General features: G+C 45.4%; 1 protein-coding gene across 2 annotated transcripts; it reads left to right on the forward strand.

Moving 5' to 3' along the window:
- Nucleotides 1-452: 452 nt before the first annotated feature.
- On the forward strand, nt 453-18,985 carry MSH5 (mutS homolog 5). 2 transcript variants are annotated; one of them, XM_054569114.1, is made up of 24 exons: nt 453-856; nt 1,099-1,222; nt 1,678-1,758; nt 1,942-2,004; nt 2,696-2,817; nt 3,001-3,110; nt 3,367-3,402; nt 3,720-3,802; nt 4,755-4,800; nt 8,005-8,143; nt 8,285-8,347; nt 14,568-14,696; nt 14,957-15,029; nt 15,190-15,299; nt 15,533-15,613; nt 15,854-15,941; nt 16,176-16,365; nt 16,474-16,600; nt 17,027-17,176; nt 17,497-17,574; nt 17,767-17,910; nt 18,117-18,254; nt 18,402-18,475; nt 18,670-18,985. In XM_054569114.1, exons 1-24 carry the CDS (start codon nt 710-712, stop codon nt 18,779-18,781), a joined length of 2,508 nt encoding a protein of 835 aa, XP_054425089.1. In that variant the 5' UTR covers nt 453-709; the 3' UTR covers nt 18,782-18,985. The 2 variants fall into 2 exon arrangements, with proteins under 2 accessions (XP_054425089.1, XP_054425090.1); XM_054569115.1 differs by having other exon boundaries at nt 17,500-17,574.
- Nucleotides 18,986-20,106: the final 1,121 nt, after the last annotated feature.

A 20,106-nucleotide genomic window follows, 5' to 3' on the forward strand; every position in this document is an offset into this window, starting at 1 on the left:
GCCTTCTCACAGGCTCCACCCCGTTTAATCAAATCCCGGCAACTCTGAGAGCCAAAGACCTAAGTGCTAAGCAACGGAAGAGAGCGGGAAGTTTGAACATTCTGGCACCGCCCCGTATGAGAATAGGCCAATCAGCTTCCACCTTCTTCAGCAACTGCCATCCCTTCCAGGTCTCTCCGACCAATAGCAACTAAGGGGGCGGGGCGTGCGCGCGCGCCTCCAAGTCTTCCGGCTGTCCCGCTCCTCCTGCAGGCTCGTGGCTGCTAGCGACGCGGTTTGGCCCCTGTCTTGGTCCGGGTGACAGAGAAAGCGGGAAAACTCCACTAGTTGTCCGCAAGTGGGGTGGGGAACTCGCAGACGTGGAGCTGAGGTCATGGGGGCGTGGCCTGCGGTCATGGGGGTGTGGTTGGCAAGGACCCAGAGAGCCAACCTGCACAACTCTCCTCACTGAGCTCTCAGACTGTCTCCATCCAAATACACCCTCGGCGTGACAGAAATGGGGGGTTTCCATTGACCGTATGTCCGTGAAATACCTGAGGTCACCCCTCGAAACGCCCCACAAATCTCGAAAACAAAATGTGACTTCTTTCTCGTCTCAGCCATCTCCCAGACTTCCCAGTGCACTTGCACTTGGGCGCGCCGCCCTCGCACGGTGAACAGTCGCTCCTGAACTGCCTTCATTTTCTGCATCCACAGAGCCTCTCAGGCCATGGCCTCAGTGGCAGCTCCCGAAGGAGGGACGCCTCAGGGACTGGGACCCGGGGCGGCAGCGACCAGCTTCCCCAGCGCGGCCCCAGTGGCGGACCACGGGGAGGCGGAAGAGGACGACGCGGAGGAGCCGGTAGAGGTCTCTGGGGCGGCGGGGTCGGGGGAGCAAGAGCTCCAGAGTCGGGAGAGCGAGTTCACTAGCGCGTCCGGTACTGGGCTGGGCTGGGCTGGGCTGGGCTGGGCACGGCACCGCCGCCGACGTCTGTTTCACATTTACTGAAGTGGGTGATGATCAGAGATTTGAGAAAATGATGAACATTAAATAAGTAACAAGACAATCCTGCATTGAGAAGTGGTTCAAATACTGATTTCCTTCCTTCCTCGCGAAAGATCCATCTGTGTGTGCTGTGGAATTTAGGCCACTTGGGCATTGCCTACTATGACACTAGTGACTCCACCATCCACTTCATGCCAGATGCCCCAGACCAGGAGAATCTCAAGCTTCTCCAGAGAGGTGGGGGAGGAACCAGGAATTTCCCTACTATGGGTTTGGAGATGTCTTTCACTCATACGTGCACACTCGGTTTTATTAGTTGATTTAAAGAGGATGGCTTGTTTTTAGGAATTTCATTATTCAACAGATATGTATTAGGTGTTTACAATGTACCAGGTGTTGGAGCTACAGTCCTGGGCAAATCAGTCCTGTCTGTCCTGTTGGGGATTTTAGTCTGCTGACTATCTTCAGGGCACTCCTCTTCCCTCCCACCACCCACCAGTCTCACTACAGTCTCCTCTCCTAGTTCTCATGCCTATACTCTCCTACCTATACTCAATGTGTTGGGCACTCCCGTCTCTTAGATAAAATAAGTTTTTGAGATGGGGAGGGAGATAGCAAGGAGAGGATTACAGGTTTTCTCCTAGTCAAATGATAAAGATTCTTTAACTCTTGGTTTTCATTCTCCTTCCAAGTTCTGGATGAAATCAATCCCCAGACTGTTGTTACAAGTGCCAAACAGGATGAGAATATGATTCGGTTTCTGGGGAAGCTTGGTAAGGACTGAATTAGGCTGAGAGGGAAAATGAGGAAGGAATGAAGTATGGAATATCACAGGAGACTAAAGGGTCTTGGAAGGAGGTAGAGTCAGGAAGCCAGAACTGGATGAGAGGGGAGGTGGAACAGGCAGAAAGACTGAAATGTACAGACTAATGGCCATTTCTTTGCCTCCTTCACAGCCTCTCAGGAAAACAGAGAACCTAAGAGACCTGAAGTCATATTTTTGCCAAATGTGGATTTTGGTATCTCCTTTTGCCTTGCCCAATCCCACATCCCAGTTTCCCATCCCCTTTTTCTGACTCCACCTCATCATCAGAAATCTCCCATCCATCTTTTCTCATCCTATACCTTTGTGTTCTCCAAGCCCTATGACCAGTCTTCCCAGGATCTTTCCTGTTACCTACCTTTTAATAACCTGCATCTTATTATGAAGCCTTTACTGAGGCATCTAGGAATGAGGGCCTCCCCTGAGAAGGGAATGGTGATACTACTTTTGGAGAGCTTTGATTGTTGTAATTTCTCCCTTTCAGCCAATGCCATTTGGGGGCGGGGTGCGGGAGGGGGAACTAGTGCTTCAGCAACTTTGACAATCCATAAGGCACTTCCATAACCTTTGCAAGTTTGAAAAAAAGACAGGGAATGTTCTATCCTAATTAGATGTTAGGACCTTGATGTTATATGATCTTTTTGACTGAAAGTCCCCAGTTCCACACAGATATCTTACGGTGTGATCTCAGCCAACATTTATATATCATATGTAGAATAAAGAGTTAGACTGAGTCTGAAAATTTGGTTCTTGTTTCAGTTTTCCATTAACTGCCTGTGTAAGCTTGACATGTCAATTCATCTTTCTTGCTTCTATTGTTACATTCTTAAAATGGGGTGGAAAATTGGGCTACAAAACCTTTCCCTCCCATGCCTTCTCCAAAATAGGTTTGGAGATAAGCAAACAGCGTCTTCTTTCTGGAAACTACACTTTCATCCCAGACTCCATGACCACCACTGAGAAAATTATCTTCCTCTCCTCCATCATTCCCTTTGACTGCCTTCTCACGGTGAGATAGATTCTGGGAAGTCAGGGCTGGGATGTCATAGGCTGGAGAAAGGCAAAAGCACCCCATCCCTTGGGTTGAGTCCTGGGAGGTCCTAGCCTAGCCCTGGAAAATATTAGTTTTCCCTGTTGTCCAGCCTCCAGGACATTGGGATTTACCCCTACTCCATTACTGATCCCCTCCCAGGTTCGAGCACTTGGAGGGCTGCTCAAGTTTCTGGGTCGAAGAAGAATTGGGGTTGAACTGGAAAATGATAACGTCGGCATCCCCATCCTCGGCTTTAAGAAATTTGTGTTGTAGGTGATTTACTGTAATCTCAGCCAGAGTAAGGTGGGAGGCCCGAATAGTAACAGTATTGGATTGGGGGTAAGGGTGAGGGTGGGCAGTGACCTATCAGGTAAAGTGCTCTAGGACACACAGGCGCACCTAAGGGGATGTGGAGCTCTGGGGAGACAATATTTTGGGGGATGAGGCAAAAAGGATGGAACTTAGAAATGAACTCTGACCTCTCATACCCCAGCACCTTCCCTTCTGCTTATTTTCTGCCCTCAGGACCCATCTGGTGAGCATAGATCAAAATACTTACAGGTAAGGAGATGGAGGCAGGCTGTCATCTATGGGAAGGGAGAAGGATTCAGTGTAATGCTCTGAAATCCTAGTGAGGCTCCAATTTCTTTAATCCTAAAGCCATTAAGATCTCTCTTCCTGAAGAAGTGGGGGTGAGGGAGAAAGAAGAAAAGCATGAAGGTGTCACCCTTTTCTGAAGGGAGAAACTGAGGCAGAGAGAAGTGAGGGACAACCTTATATCAAGACTTGATCTCAGGAGGAGTGTTCACAACCCCTTCCATTTTCTCAATTCCCTGTAAAAATCCAAGTTACCTAGAATTCCTATTTTTCCCTGACAGCGTTCTGCAGATATTTAAGAGTGAGTCTCACCCTTCAGTGTACAAAGTAGCCAGTGGACTGAAGGAGGGGCTCAGCCTCTTTGGTATGTGTACCCTGTCCCTCATCTCACACTACAAAAGCCTTCCAGAAAAGCAGCTGTCTCCAAAGATATGTCCAAGTTCCTTTCTTTCCACTTCACTGCCATTGCCAGGTGTATCTTGCATTCCCATCAGCTTTTTTTTTTTTTTTTTTTTTTTTAATAAGATTTTATTTATTTTTGGAGAGAAGGGAAGGGAGAGAAACATCAATATGTGGTTGCCTCTTGCATGCCCTCTACTGGGGACCTGGCCCGCAACCCTGACATGTGCCCTGACTGGGAATGGAACCAGTCACCCTTTGGTTTGCGGGCCAGCACTCAGTCCTCTGAGCCACACCAGCCAGGGCTCCCATCAGTTTTCTTATCCTCTTTTACCCTCCATGAACTTGGGCATCTCCCCTTACCCTGTAGTTGTCCAATGTCATTGACATATCATCTACTTTTCCAATTCCATGTCCATTCCTTGGGTTTGTATGAATGTGAATGTTTCTACTAGTTGTGCACCTGCCTAGGGACTTTGGGAGGCTCTATACTCAGAGAAGAGTTGATAACTGTGAAAATGTCCATGTTTTATTTGCATTGAGTCTTCATCAGTTGTCTGTAGCTTTAGGGTGTACTGGGTACATTGCCCAGAGTATCCACCTGGTTTAACTATGCATGTATCAGTGGGTTGTGTCTAATATTTACATATATGTGTTAGGCTATTTGTGAGTCTAACTATGCCTGCTCTACATACTTTTCTGGCTGAGTGTTCCAGTGAGTGCCCATTCCCTCCCCTAAGCCCATGTAAGGTAATCCTGGCTCAGACTTGTGGCTGGGCGCTGACTTTGACTGCCTTTGTATTCTGTGTCTGAGGAACGTCCCTTAGGCCAGCCTGCCCAACACAGAAACCTCTGACCCAGATGCTTCAGCTCAAACGCAGCCACACATTCCTTTCTCTGCCCTCATTCCCCCACAGGAATCCTAAATAGATGCCGAAGTAAGTGGGGAGAGAAGCTGCTCAGGTGAGTGGGTCTCATACATGTGCTATAGGCAAGTGCACGCTGTCTACAGAAACACCACACCATGTAGTAGTACGAAAACAGCTGCTCTTTCAGGAAAGCTGGCTAAATGCATTTACTCTTTTAACAACTCATTTGGTAGCTGGTATTATCCTTATTTTATATTGTCAGCAAAGATAAACATATATTCGATGGTATTCAGACACACATACAAGCAGCAGAAACACAATCACAAAACCCTAACGCATACATGGTAACATGTTTAATTATAAAAACCACAGTGCAAATTTGAGCTGTTTTGATAACTCTCAATTTGTGGGTCTAGTTCATAGCTCCATGTGTAGAATGCTAATTACACATTGTTGCTACCTATCATTTCCACAGGCAGCACAAACTCAGAGCATCCAGACTGATACCCACTGGACCTGTTCCTCTTCCTAATGGCATTGCTGGCAATACAGTTTCTCAAGCTCTGAACCTTGGATTAGTGCTTCTCTCACCCCACCCCCCCATATTCATTCATTCATTCATTCATTCATTCATTCACTAGAGCCTGTTCTGTTCTCCAGTGTCTCTCTCAGCCATCCTTTCGACCCTCTTTTCACTGCTCTAATTCTGGCTATCATCATTTCTATTTATTTATTTTTAATCCTTACCTGAGGACATTGCATTTTTAGAGAGAAGGGGAGGGAGAGAGAAACATCGATCGGTTGCCTTCTCATACATGCCCTTGCCTGGGATTTGTGCCCCAACCAGAGATTGACCCACAACTTGGGTATGTGCCCTGACCAGGAATTGAACCCTCAGCCTTTGAATCCATGGTATGATGTTCCAGCCAACTGAGACATGCTGGTTCAGGTTCATCATTTCTAACTTGAAGTATTACATATGCCTCTACATTAGTCTCTCTGCTTCTACTCTCTCTTTTTTTTTTTTCCCAATCTTTTATTCTAAAATACTTGTTAATCCAAAACAGAGATCTGAGCATGTCATTCCACTTTTTTTTTTTAAACCTTAGGTAGAAACAAAATAACAAACCTAAAGAGTCTCCCCGATTGCCTGTAGGATGAAGATAGCATCTTGCCCTAGCTGTGTGGCTTAGTTGGTTGGAGCATCTTCCTGTGCACCAAAGTTTGCAGGTTTGATTCCTGGTCAGAGCACACACCTAGGTTGCAGGTTCAATCACCAGTCGGGGTGCATACTGGATGCAACTGATTGATGTTTCTCTCATGTCAATGTTTTCCCTCTTTCCCTCTTCTCTCTCTTAAAAAATAAAAAAATAAAAAAAACATCAATTGGTTGCCTTCTTACACCCTGACTGGGATATGTGCCCAACCAGGGATTCACCCCACAACCTGAGTATGTGCCCTGACCAGGAATTGAACCTGCGACCTTTTGATCTATGGTATGATTTTCCAACACACTTAAGCCACACCAGCCATGGCCTAAATCCTTTCTTACTGGATCCATCCTACATCCCAGTCATTTAGAGCCACTTGCCATCATGAAAATACATCATGGCTGTATTTATACTGTCCCTCTGAGAAGTTCCCTGTTCTCTACTTGTCAAAATCTTACTTCAAGGTGCAGTCTGTCACCTTTTTTGTGAAGCTTTCAAAGGCCCTTATAAGGAGACTGACATTTGTCTTCCTGTGTGCTCACATAGTGCTTATTTATATGTTTTTGTTGAACTATCACTTCAGCTGGAAGTAGTCATCGGTGAATTTGCTTGTCCTCATACCTGTGAACTCTGCAGTGTTATTCCTGTTGCCTCAGGGTCTGCATGGTCTTGTACACAGTAGTACTTAGTGAGTGAGCACAACACAGAAATGCAAGAACACAGGTGACATCTCTAAAAACTCGGCAGATACCTTTGGTAGCCTACAGATGCACAATATTTTCCTCACCTTGTCTGCCCTGTGATGTGTGTCTTTTGGAGGTTAGTTTAGGATAATTTCCAGGTAACTGGTAGGTGATTTAATTACCACCTACTGAGAACCAAATTAAAGGTGGGAGGAATGCAGATTCTTGATAAGATCCCTCAGGACATGGAATCAACCTAAATGATGAACTAAGGACCCAGCTGGCCTAAACCTGGACAGGGCACAATGAATTTGGTTGAATGTCACAGTATGCTTTAAAGAACACTGTCCTAGTAGTATGGAGACCTGAGTTTGAGACCCAGCTCTACTTCTGACTAGCACTATGACTGCACAAGTTGCGTACGGTATAGGGGCCTCATTTCTTCAGCTGTAGAATAAGGAAGTTAGGCTTGACTAAAATCCTGGCACTAGCAGTAAAAACCTAGATATTATACTAGAAAGTTAGTTTGGTGAGGCTCATGTACTCTCCAAGGTTGGGGACAGACCTTCACAGACTGGCCTACACTGCCTCCTTGGGTGGAGCAGCAGCCTTTTGTGTCCAAGGAGCAGATGTACCTAAAACCCATCCTTGGCCCTGGTCCTGGCTGGTGTGGCTTAGTGGATTGAGTGCCGCCTGTGAGCTGAAAGGTTGCTGGATCAATTCCTGGTCAGGGCACATGCCTGGGTTGCAGGCTGGGTTCCCATTTAGGGCATATGGAGAGGCAACCCATCAATGTTTCTCTCCCTCTCTCCTCCTCTTCTGCTCTCTCTAAAAATAAAAAAACTCTTGAAAAAAAATCTAAAAATTAGACTGTTATTAAAGCCTCTTAAATGTCCCTCCCCAATCCTTTCTTTGCAGAGATGACCATTATTATGAATTGAGGACTTAAGTAATTTCACATGGTACAATTGTATACTTTCACAGAAAAAACATGAAACGATGAATGTCTATTATTACACTAGAGGCATTTTCACAGCTAAATACATAGGTACAAGCTGATTCTGACTAACCCTCTCCTACTCAGCCACCAAGAGAATGGGAGTGTTGTCATACAAATGCCTTAGCACACTGGTCTCCATCGAAAATATTGACAAACTCTATCATATATCCACATGGAATGACACACATGGTCATATCCATCAAAACTGATACACAGACACAGTTGTGCTCATATCCAGAGAGTATCAGTAGGTATGTTGAAAACACCCCTGCACAGATAGGACACTGTACTTGCCAGTACAGACACATATTACCACAATTACCAGGGACCTGCCAACACATTTTCACAAATTAAGAAAGAACAGATGTAATTTCTAGTTTCCTCGCCCCAACTCTCACTTCCAGGCTGTGGTTCACACGTCCAACTCATGACCTGGAGGAACTAAATTCTCGTCTGGATGTCATTCAGTTTTTCCTGCTACCCCAGAATCTGGATATGGCTCAGATGCTGCATCGGTTGCTGGGTCACATCAAGAATGTGCCTGTAAGCCCAGGGTGGGGGGGAAGGGAGATAGGGAAGGAGGTTGAGGGCCAATATGAGACATTGGGCTTCCTGAGGAGTATTAGGGTGGGAGAGGGAAAAAAGTGGCTGTCCCCTTGTCTGACTGTCGTTGCCTGACTGTAGCTGATTCTGAAACGCATGAAGTTGTCCCACACCAAGGTCAGCGACTGGCAGGTTCTCTACAAGGTAGGACCTACGTTCTTGCATTCTAGAAGTTCAGGTTAAGCCCCTCAGCATGTGTTCTAGACCCTCTGTATTGTGGTTACCCTGTCCAACTTTTTTAAAGCTCGTATGGTGGAAATTGTCCAAAAATAATAAAACAAACCCTCATGTATCCACTTTGTAGCTTCAACACTTTGATTCATGCCAGTCTTGTTTCATATATCTTCTTGCACTTTCCACTTCCTAGATCATTTTTAAGCAGGTCCCAGTCATCTTATCATTTCATCTGTATATATTTCAGTATGATTTCTAAAAGAAAGTTATTATTCTTGCCCCCTCTGGTGTGGCTCAGCGGGTTGAGCGCTGGCCTGTGAATCAAAGGGTCGCCAGTTCAATTCCTGGTTGGGGCGCATGCCAGCACTGTGGTCTGGGTCCCCAGTAGCGGGTGCTCAAGAGGCAACCACACATTGATGCTTCTCTCCCACTCTTCCCATCTATCTAAAAGTAAATAAATTTTTAAAATTTCTTTTAAAAAGTTATTCTTTTTAAAGATTTACTTCTAGAGGGGAAAGGAGAGAGAAAGGGAGAGAAACATGGATATGCAAGAGAGATACAGCAATTGGTTGCTTCTCGTGCGCCCCCTACTGGGGAACTGGCACACAACCCAGGCATATGCCCTGACTGGGAATCAAACTGGTTACCCTTTGGTTCACAGGCTGATACTCAATACACTGAGCCACACTAGCCAAGGCTACAAGAAAGTTATTTTTAAAAAAGAATGACTACCATTATCTTACCTAAAAATTTACACAATTATTTAACATCAAATATCTAATGTTTAAATTTCTAATCTTAAACATCATGATTTTTTTTTTAATCCTCACCTGAGGATATGTTTATCATTTTTTTGGAGAATGAGAGAGAGAGAGAGAGAAACACTAATATGAGAGAGAAACATTGATTGGTTGCCTCCTGTAAGTTCCTTGACTGGGGATCAAACCCGCAACCTAGGTATGTGCCCTGACCAGTGATTGAACCCACAACATTTTGGTTATGGGATGATGCTTCAACCAATGGAGCCATTGAGCCAGGGCTTTTTTTTTTTTTTTTTAAGTTACTGATTTTAGAGAGAGAAGCACTGATTTGTTGTTCCACTTATTTATGACTGGGTTGATTATTGTATGTTCCCTGATCAGGGATTGAACCCACAACCTTGGTGTATCAGGACCATGTTCTACCAACTGAACTACCCAGCCAGGGCACTTTTAAGTCTCTTATTTGTTTCTTCTTCTCTCTCTCTGTCTTTCTCTGTCTCCCTCTTTTTTTATAGTGTTTTTAAAAAGATTTTATATATTTTTAGAGAGATGGGAAGGGAGGGAGAAAGAGAGGGAGAGAAACATCAATGTGTGATTTCCTCTCATGCACCCCCAACTGGGGACCTGGCCTGCAACCCAGGTATGTGCCCTGACTGGGAATTGACCATACGACCCTTTGGTTTGCACGCTGGCACTCAGTCTACTGAGCCACACCAGCCAGGGCTCTCTCTCTTTTATTTTCATTTCCCTTACAAGTTATTTGTTGAAGAAGCTGGGTTATTTGTCCTATAGAGTTTCCCTTAGCCTGGATTTTGCTGATTATATTCCCTAGGCAGTTTTGACATGTTTCTGTCTCTTCTAGAATTTCTATAAATTAATAGAAATTGGAAAGAAGCTTGATCATGTTCAAGTTTGATTTCTTCTTTAAACACTGTTTCATAAGTAGAGGAACATAATATTTGATATATCTGTTTCTCTTTTTGTGATATTAGCAGTCTTTTGTGTTTAATACCTAAGTCCATTAGTTCTTTGGGGATTGAAAAGTGTGTGTGTGTGTGTGTGTGTGTGTGTGTGTGTTTAAAGATTTTATTTATCTATTTTTAGAGAGAGGGGAAGGGAGGGAGAAAGAGATGGAGAGAAACACCAGTGTGAGAAGAACGCCTATTGGTTTCCTCATAAATGCACCCTGACCAAGGACTGAACCTGCAACCCAGGCAGGTGCCCTGACCAGGAAGCGGCAACCTTTCGCCTTGTGGCAGGATTCCCAGCCAAATGAGCCATACCAGTCAGGGCACAAAGTGGTTATTTTAATTTTTTTATTCTGTGTTTATTTGTTAGCCAGATCATTTCTGTAAAGAAAAATGTCCTCTCATCTGCTCTTTGGTTACCCACTTGATACAGTCCATATCACAGAGAATTGCTTGATTTTTTTCTCTGCCTTTATGTATCAGCTGTCATCTTAGTAAATTAGTTCCCTAACATTCTCCCAGGTAGCCAATGAGTTCATTGTTGTTTTAGTATCATTAGGAGTTCCTAGATTTACACATGCTCTTCAGTCTTTTTAGTCTTTTTTTTTTTAAAGATTTAATTTGCTTATTTATTTTTAGAGAGAAGGGGAGAGAGGGAGAGAAACACCAGCATGCAAGAGACATCAGTCAGTTGCCTCTCTCAGGCCCCTAACCAGAGATCTAGCCCACAACCCAGGCATGTACTCTGACTGGGAATCAAACCATTGACCTTTTGGTCTGCAGGACAACACCCACCCCTTGAGACACACCAGTCATGGCAGTCTTTTTAATCTTTATACATGTTCAAATTATTCCATCTTTTGCCAATGAGACCTGTTGAGGTTGGCTTTTGAGTCCCTTAAACACAACCCTGATAGACTTCGATTGCTTCCCTGCTCTCTGGTTTGACAAGATGTACCATATATATAATTCACATCTCCTGGTTCTGACCTGGAACCAGACATTTCTCCAAGGAGCTCTGGTTCCTATTAGTGAGAAATGTTATTTCTGTACCACAGTCTGAATGCTAGAGGGTGCTCATCATGGTTTGCTCATTGCTCCTCGGCTGTTTCTGTGGACAGATCAATGAACTTAAAAAAAATAAAATACAAAATAAGTTAGTACTAATGCTACCATTTTAAATTTGGAACAACATGGTCCTTATCTTGTATATCCTCTTCAATAGTTCCTTTCATACTGGAAATTGTGGTTCTCATTAACACTAAGAATGATAAAATTAGAATATCACTCATTTGCTTTTCCTTACATTACATCAACACCAATCTTATTATACCAATACCAGCACTACTACCTACTATATGATTATTGAAAATCATTAAGATTTTTTGAGGGGAAGCCCTGGCTGGTGTAGCTCAGTGGATTGAGTGCTGGCCTACGAACCAAATGGTTGCCAGTTTGATTCCCAGTCAGGGCACATTCCAGGTTTGTGGGCCAGGTCCCCAATATGGGGGGTGCAAGAGGAAACCACACATTGATGTTTCTCTCCCTCACTTCCCCTCTCTAAGAATAAATAAATAGATGTCCGGACAAGATGGAGGGGTAGGTAGATATACTTTGCCTCCTCGCACAACCAAAAGGAGGATGACAACAAATCTAAAAACAAAAAATAAACAGAACTGCCAGAAAATAGAACTGTATGGAAATCTGACAACCAAGGAGTTGAAGAAGAAACATCCATCCAGACCGGTAGGAGAGACGGAGAGGATGCGTGGCAAGGCAGCAGCCGGAGGACTGGGCAGTCCCACGTTTGGGTGCAGATAAACTGGGAGTAACAACTGGGGAGCGAGACAGACCATGCAATCCAGGGCTCCACTGCAGGAAAAGAAAGCCTCAAAACCTCTACAGGTAAAAACCTGTGGAGATTGTACCGGCAGGAGAAACTCCCAGCCTCAGTAGAGTCTGTTGGAGAGACCTACAGGGTCTTAGAACATAGAAAAACTCACCCACCTGGGAATCAACACCAGAAGGGCCCAGTTTGCTTTGGGTAGTGGGGAAAGTGACTGAAAGCCAGCTGAGAGCCAAGCAAGCGGCTTTGTTCCCTCTCAGACCCCTCCCCCACACACAGTGTCACAACTCAGTGACCTGGGTTGCCCCATTCCTGGCGAATACATAAGGCTCTGCCCCTCCCAACATGACAGGCATGCCAAGACAAAGAAATTTGGCCCAATGAAAGAACAGATCAAAGCTCCAAAAATAGAACTAAGCAATGAACAGATAGCCAACCATCAGAGGCACAGTTCAAAACACCGGCAATCTGGATGCTCACAGAAATGATTGAGTATGGTCACAAAACGGAGGAAAAAATGAAGGCTATGCAAAGTGAAATAAAAATATACAGGGAAACAACAGTAAAGGGAAGGAAACTGGGACTCAAATCAATGATTTGGAGTAGAAGGAAGAAATAAACATTCAGCCAGAACAGAATGAAGAGACAAGAATTCAGAAACATGAGGAGAGGCTTAGGAACCTCTGGGACAACTTTAAACGTCCCAACATCCAAGTCATAGGGGTGCCAGAAGGAGAAGAGGAAGAGATCCAGAAAACTCAGAGAGTCCCAAAGAAGTTGGACCCAAGGAAACACACACCAAGGCGCCTCATAATTAAGTTACCCAGGATTAAAGATAAGGAGAGAATCTTAAAAGCAGCAAGAGAAAAGGAAACAGTTGCCTACAAAGGAGATCCCATAAGACTCTCAGCTGATTTCTTAAAAGAAACCTTTCTGGCCAGAAGGTGCTGGAAAGAAGTATTCAAAGTCATGAAAGGCAAGGACCTACCTACACCCAAGATTACTCTGTCCAGTAAAGCTATCATTTAGAATGGAAGGGCAGGCAAAGTGCTTCCCAGATAAGGTCAAGTTAAAGAAGTTCATCATCACCAAGCCCTTATTATATGAAATGTTAAAGGGACTTATCTAAGAAAAAGAAGATCAAAAACTATGAACAGTAAAACAGGGGAGGGAATGAATGGGGGAGAAGGCACCGGAAATAAGCAGCATGAACAGTAGGTATAAAATAGGTAGGGGGAGTTTAAAAATAGTATAGGAAATGGAGAAGCCAAAGAACTTATAGGTACTATCCATGGACATGAGTTGAAGGGGGGAACACTGTGGGGTGGGATGGTAGAGGGGAATAAATAGGAGAAAAAAAATATGGGACAACTGTAGCATAATCAATAAAATATATATTTTAAAAAAAGACATTAGGGAAAAAACAAGGAAATCCAAATAGAGAATAAATGTTAGCTAATGTGTCAATATTGGTTCACTAATTGAATTTAAAAAAAGTATCATTAATGTAGGATGTTAATAGTAGGGGAAATTGGGTACTATTTTTTTTATAAGGCAATTCACTCTACTACCCTCACAATTTTTCTGTAAATGTAACTATTTTAAACAAAGTTGTTTTTTTTAGTTTAAAAATATATATAAATAAAATGTTTTTTTAAAAAGTTTTTTTGAGGGAAGAGAAGGAACAGCTCTTTTTGTCCCCACTAGGGATATACAAATGATTATGTTTTAGTGACTTGGAATAGTTCCTCTCTTTTGGTTATGCTACTATATGGATATACATTTATGTTCATTTGTTTCATTTTATTTTTTATTGTTAGGAATTTCTTTTTAAGATTTAATTATACAATTATGTAAAATATTTACACAGTTCCAAAGTCAAATCTCCCAAACAAGGGGATTTCTAGCTTCTGTTGTCAATGAATTCTAGCTTCTATCTCAGTCCCTTCTTTCCACCTATAGATAACCTCATCTTTTTATTTTTTTAAAGATTTTGTTTATTTATTTATTCTTAGAGAAGAAGGGAGAGAGATCTTTCACATGCCCCCAACTGAGGTCCTGGCCCACAACCCAGGCATGTGCCTTGACCAGGAATCAAACCAGTGACCTTTTTGTTGTCAGGCTGGCACTCAACCCAGTGAGCCACACCAGCCAGGACAATAATCTTTCTTTTTCTTTTTCTTTTTTTTAATTTGTCGTCTACCCTGGCTGGGTAGCTCAGTTGGTTAGAGCATCATCCCCATATACCAAGGTTGTGGGCTTGATCCCCAGTCAGGGCACATACAAGAATCAACAAATAAATGCATAAGTAAGTAGAAGAACAAATTGATGTCTCTTTGTGTCTCTCTCTTCCCAAAACCAATTTTAAAAATTAAAAAATAAAAACTTGCCTTCCTTCCTAGGCTGTAAGCTCATATGGATATCTTGGTTGTCTTTCTAACCTCAGTGTTTAGTGCAGTGCCTGGCACATTCCCTATTTCTTTTTTGCCTTTGAGTTCTTCTCTCTGTCTTTGTTATTGTGTTTTTCCTTGTTGGTGTCTGTTCTCAGTCCATTCCTGTTCCCTCGTCTCAGCCAGGGCTGGGTGTGGGCCACCCTCTTCTGTTCACTTCTACAGACTGTGTACAGTGCCCTGGGCCTGAGGGATGCCTGTCGTTCCCTGCCCCAGTCCATCCCACTCTTTCGGGACATTGCTCAAGAGTTCTCCGATGACTTGCACCACATCACCAGCCTCATTGGCAAAGTGGTGAGTGAAAGGAAAGACTAAGCTCCTGGGATACTAGAGGCCAGAGATGTGGTGTGGAATGGGGAAGACTGGGAGACACTGAAGTCAGTTGAATGACTAAAGAATAGGATGATGAGAGGAGGTGGTAGAACGTCAGGATGTGCTTGGAGGGTTAAGGTAAAACCAGGAACTGCAGGGAGAATTGGGGCCCAGGTAGAGGTGAGGAACAGGACTGAGAGATGGTGCTGGATAAAAAGCAACTGGACTTCTTTCCTCCTCAGGTGGATTTTGAGGGCAGTTTTGCTGCAAATCGCTTCACAGTCCTTCCCAATGTAGATCCTGAAATTGATGAGAGTGAGTATTAGATGTGGAAATGGGCTTATGAGCCCTGAAACATGTGCCTGCCCAGTGATGGGGTGCCATCCTTGGTAGGCAGCCACTACAACTGGGGCTAATCATGGCAATCAGGGCAGGAACCTTACTTTTGATGTCCACATGTCTTCCACCCTCCTAGAAAAACGAAGGCTGGTGGGACTTCCCAGTTTCCTCACTGAGGTCGCTTGGAAAGAGCTGGAAAGTCTGGACTCCCGTATTCCTTCATGCAGTGTCATCTATATCCCCCTGGTGAGGGCAGGAGGCTGGGTGTAATCTCCAGGGGTCTTTAGGGAAGATACTGGGCTTATGAAGGACACGTTGGTAGATAAGAAAACTTCTGGAGAAGACTGAAAAATATGAACACCTTGTGGTGGCTTTAGCCCCTAAGGGAAGCATTGAGGATAAAAAGGATTCTGGCTTCTTCTAGGGAGAAAGTGTCCCATACATCACATTTTGCTTTATCTCCTCTTTACTCTCCCCAGATAGGCTTCCTTCTTTCTATTCCCCGCCTGCCTTCCATGGTGGAGGCCAGTGACTTTGAGATCGAGGGACTGGACTTCATGGTAAGACCCTGGGCCTCTGTAGGGAGGCGATAAGGAAAATGAATCAGAACCTGACAAGGGGCCTTACTCCATCAGCAGTACCCAATGTGAGATCTCTCTTCTCTAGTTTTACTTTGATCTGTGTTAGCTCTGAGATGGAGGAGAAAGAAGTCAGGTGGAGGCCTGGAGGTGGGGTTAGAAAGGTGGGAGAGGATGAGGACCAAGAGATGCGAAGCCCACAGCTTGAACTCTCGTACCCAGTTTCTCTCAGAGGAGAAGCTGCACTACCGCAGTGCTCGAACCAAGGAGCTGGATGCATTGCTGGGGGACCTGCACTGCGATATCCGAGGTGAGGAGAAGCAAAAGGCTGGAGGGGAATGGAAGCTTGGAGATGATTCTAACAGGCTCCCTCTCTTCCTGCTCTTGTTCTTTTCATTCTGCCTCTACATCTCCTCCTCTGAATGTCTCTGGGTGTCTCAGACTGTATTTGCAAGCCTGTTTCCAGGTCTCTCTGCTGGTCTCTTTGTCTTTCGTTCACATTCCCCTGGAGCTGACCCCTAGCTTTTCCCTCACCAACCCTCAGATCAGGAGACCCTGCTGATGTACCAGCTGCAGTGTCAAGTACTGGCTCGGGCAGCTGTGTTGACCCGGGTGTTGGACCTTGCCTCCCGCCTAGACGTCCTGCTGGCTCTTGCCAGTGCTGCCCGGGACTATGGCTACTCAAGGCCCCATTACTCCCCCCAGCTCCTTGGGGTACGAATCCAGAATGGCAGGTGAGAATAGAGCGGGTGAAGGCATAGGCATTAGGGGCCTGAAGGCCCCATCTTCTGGGGACTTCATTCATCTGGCCCATGTGTGAAGTACGTCTCCACCCACTGCAGACATCCTCTGATGGAACTCTGTGCCCAAACCTTTGTGCCCAACTCTGCAGAATGTGGTGGGGACAAAGGGAGAGTCAGAGTCATCACTGGACCAAACTCCTCAGGGAAGAGCATATACCTCAAACAGGTAGGAGACTCCTACACACTGGGCCTCTGGCATCTCCTCCATCATCTCGTCCCCCACCCGCCAGCCATCCCCGGTCCCTGCAGTTCTTTTGCTGTGTTCCAACCCTGCCTGCCATGAAGACACTGTAATCTATACCTTGCTCCTCTTGCCTCACATGTTCCATTCTCCACTTAAGGGAGAGCCATGCCCTAATAGATCTTTCCATGGCCTCAGTTCCTTTCCCTTACCACTGAATAGGCCCATGTCATTCCCCACTGTGTCCCTGCCAACTCTCTGTCCCTCTCTACTGATTCTAGTGAGTAGAAGGGCCTACAATCTTCTATTAAACTGTGCCCATGCCTCTTTGATCTATTATTTACCTCTCAATTTAGCCTCATCACCTCAGCCTATTCCGCCAGGCCTCAGGCTGTCTCTTTCCCTGCTCAGGTAGGCTTGATCACATTCATGGCCCTGGTGGGCAGCTTTGTGCCAGCAGAGGAAGCCGAGATTGGGGCAGTAGATGCCATCTTCACCCGAATTCATAGCTGCGAATCCATCTCCCTTGGCCTTTCCACTTTCATGATCGACCTCAACCAGGTCAAATGGAGCAAAGAGAGGTGGAATTGAGGGAGGGGGTAATGGTGAAGGAACTTGACCCCTGGAAAATGATCAGAACAGGAAGAGCATTCCCTCTGTGGACTGCCCTCTATACCAGAGAATCTCTTTTGAACACCTGCTTTGTGTCAGGCGCTGTTGGCAATGAAAGGGTGAACAAAACATGCATATCACCACTAAAGAACTTGCAGCCCAGTAGGGTGGATACATAATACAAGCAGCTTTATTCACAGGCAGACTGTGGTCAGTGTGTTACAGGCTTCAAATGCTAATGAACTCTCCTTTGTCCACCTGGTACCCAGCAGGTGGCAAAAGCAGTGAACAATGCCACGGAGCAGTCTCTAGTCCTTATTGATGAATTCGGAAAGGGAACCAATACGGTGAGGGGAGAAACTGCTGAGGAACTGAGAGGGGAAAATGGAGGGAGGACAAAGGAACAGGAGAGGGAAGGTGGGCCTCAGGAAAAAAGGGGTGTGGGCAGAAAAGTACAAGATAGGAAAGGCCAAGGCAGGTGGAGGGGATGCGCATGGGGCACCCATGGTTCTGCACCCTCACCCCTGTCCTCTGTACAGGTAGATGGGCTTGCACTTCTGGCTGCTGTGCTCCGACACTGGCTCTCACTTGGACCCACATGTCCCCACATCTTTGTGGCCACCAACTTTCTGAGCCTCATTCAGCTACAGCTGCTGCCACAGGGGTCCCCTGTGCAGTACTTGGTGAGGAAACTAATCTAGCCCCCTAAGGGCCCCTAAGACAAGTGTTTCCCAGAGCTGCAGACTGGCTCCTTCATCAGAACAGGGGCTCCCTAAACACAGGGACCATGCCTCTTTCCTTTCCTCACTCCCCACAGGGATTGGCCATGAGTTTCGGGGCAGGAAGTTGAGTGATGATGACACACTATCCCCTTTTATTCTTTTTTAAGACCATGGAGACCTGTGAGGATGGGAACGACCTTGTCTTCCTTTATCGGGTTTGCAAAGGTGTTGCCAATGCCAGCCATGCCTCCCACACAGCTGCCCAGGCCAGGCTTCCTGACAAGCTCATCGCTCGTGGCAGGGAGGTGAGGAGATCCTTATGTGAACCATGTTTGTCAGGGCTTGCTTCCACTGCTCTGCCCCTCTTAGCACCTGGGTTTCTGACCCTTATTGTTCTTTTCTTTCCTCTTTTCTACTCCTCCCACTCCTTCCCTCTTCCTTTTTCTGCCTAGGTCTCAGACTTGATCCGCAGTGGAAAACCCATCAAGCCTATCAAGGAGTTGCTAAAGGAGAAGCAAATAGAGAAGTGAGTGTGTGACCCAGGTTCCTTTTTCTCTAGCATCTTGTGCAGCTCTTCCCTTTCAGGGACTCAGAAAGCCTCTTTACCCACTGTTTTTGAAATCCCTGGATTTTTAAGGTCTCAGTTTCCTGTGCCACAGCCTCTTCCCTCTGCTCAGGACTCAATTATCTCATATAGCTCTCTGTTCTCTCTCCCCTCAGTTGCCAGACATTAGTAGATAAGTTTCTGAAACTGGATTTGGAAGATCCCAGCCTGGACCTGGAGATTTTCATGAATCAGGAAGTGCTGCCTGTGGCCACCACCATCCTCTGAGAGTCCCTCCTCAGCCTTCCTCCACTTCCCAAGCCCCTGTGGGCTGCCACACCCTCTTCCTTTCATTATCTTCTTAAGACCCAGAGTTCCCAGTTTCCGTGGAAATTTTGTTTCATATTAGGAATAAAGCTTGTTTTAGAGAAAGTTATTGTTTTCTTATTCCAACCAAAACAAAGAGATTAGAAAAGAGATGAAACACCAAGCAGGAGTCTACAGAAGAACCTGTTCTGCCTCCTTAAAAATGCAGTGATGCCCTGGCTGGTGTGGCTCAGTGGATTGAGCACTAGTCTGCAAACTGAAAGGGCACTGATTCAGCCCCCAGCCAGGGCACATGCCTGGGTTGTGGGCCAGGTCCACAGTTGTGGCCGGTGCAAAAGGCAACAGACATATGCCTCACACATCAATGTTTCTCTCCTCTCCCTCCCTTCCCCTCTAAAAATAAATTTGTTTTTAAAAAGAATCAATCAATGAATGCATAAATAAGTGGAACAACAAACCAACATTTCTTTGTCTCTCTCTTAAATCAATAAACAAACACATTGCAACAGCAACTATGTGTGGAGGCCCCTGGTGAGGTATGGGGTTGCCTCAGGTGTGTGGGATGGGGAGCAAGGACATGTGGACAGGTCTGACACAACGCTGAAAAGGAGAGTTAATGGGCAGGGATCATGAATTAGAAGCAGCATTGTAATAGGGTGCCAGTAAGTGTTAGGTTGGCTTTTGTTGTTGGGATTGGAGGAGACTGGTCTGCATTCCATTCAGACAGAAGTGTTTGGATCCCTCACGACTTTGGGGAGTGGCCTGGGTTACTCCCATGGGTTCGGGATGGACAGGGAGGATCCATAGGGAAAGATGGTAATGTGCTACTTGAGGGGATGGAGGAACTGGACTGCTAAAGAGATGGAGTGGAGAGTACTGGATTCTCCCACCTGTCTTAGAGGGGTATTGGGATGAAGGGATCCAGATGGAAAAGAGGAAGGGCCGGTGGTGATGAAGAAGAGTGGCAGATGGACCTCAAGTTTTCACACCGTCAGCCTCCGACTCCTCCCTTAGAATTTTCTAACATTTAGACTCAGAGCCTAGTGGTCCCCAGTTAGCCCAGATTCAAAAGGTAAATATCTGTTTGCAGAAATTCAGGGGAAGGTTAATTTATTGTTTTGGGGGTGTCCAACCCACGGCCTTCAGGCCTTGTGTGGCCCAGGATGGCTATGAATGTGGCCCAACACAAAATCATAAATTCACTTAAAACCGTTTTTTTTTGCTCAGCAGTTTTCATTAGTGTTTGTGTATTTAATGTGTGGCCCAAGACAACTCTTCTCCTCCCA

This window comes from Pteronotus mesoamericanus, unplaced genomic scaffold (assembly GCF_021234165.1).
Source record: "Pteronotus mesoamericanus isolate MK-2021 breed Mesoamerican mustached bat unplaced genomic scaffold, CSHL_Meso_final contig_20, whole genome shotgun sequence".
Classification (NCBI taxonomy): Eukaryota; Metazoa; Chordata; class Mammalia; order Chiroptera; family Mormoopidae; genus Pteronotus; species Pteronotus mesoamericanus.

Bases quoted from the DNA above. Each gene is read 5' to 3' on its own strand.
- MSH5 (XM_054569114.1), top strand. From the start codon at position 710: ATGGCCTCAGTGGCAGCTCCCGAAGGAGGGACGCCTCAGGGACTGGGA. The intron at 2,818-3,000 runs GTGAGATAGATT...ATCCCCTCCCAG, and splicing joins CCTTTGACTGCCTTCTCACG to GTTCGAGCACTTGGAGGGCT. The intron at 14,697-14,956 runs GTGAGTGAAAGG...TTTCCTCCTCAG, and splicing joins CCAGCCTCATTGGCAAAGTG to GTGGATTTTGAGGGCAGTTT.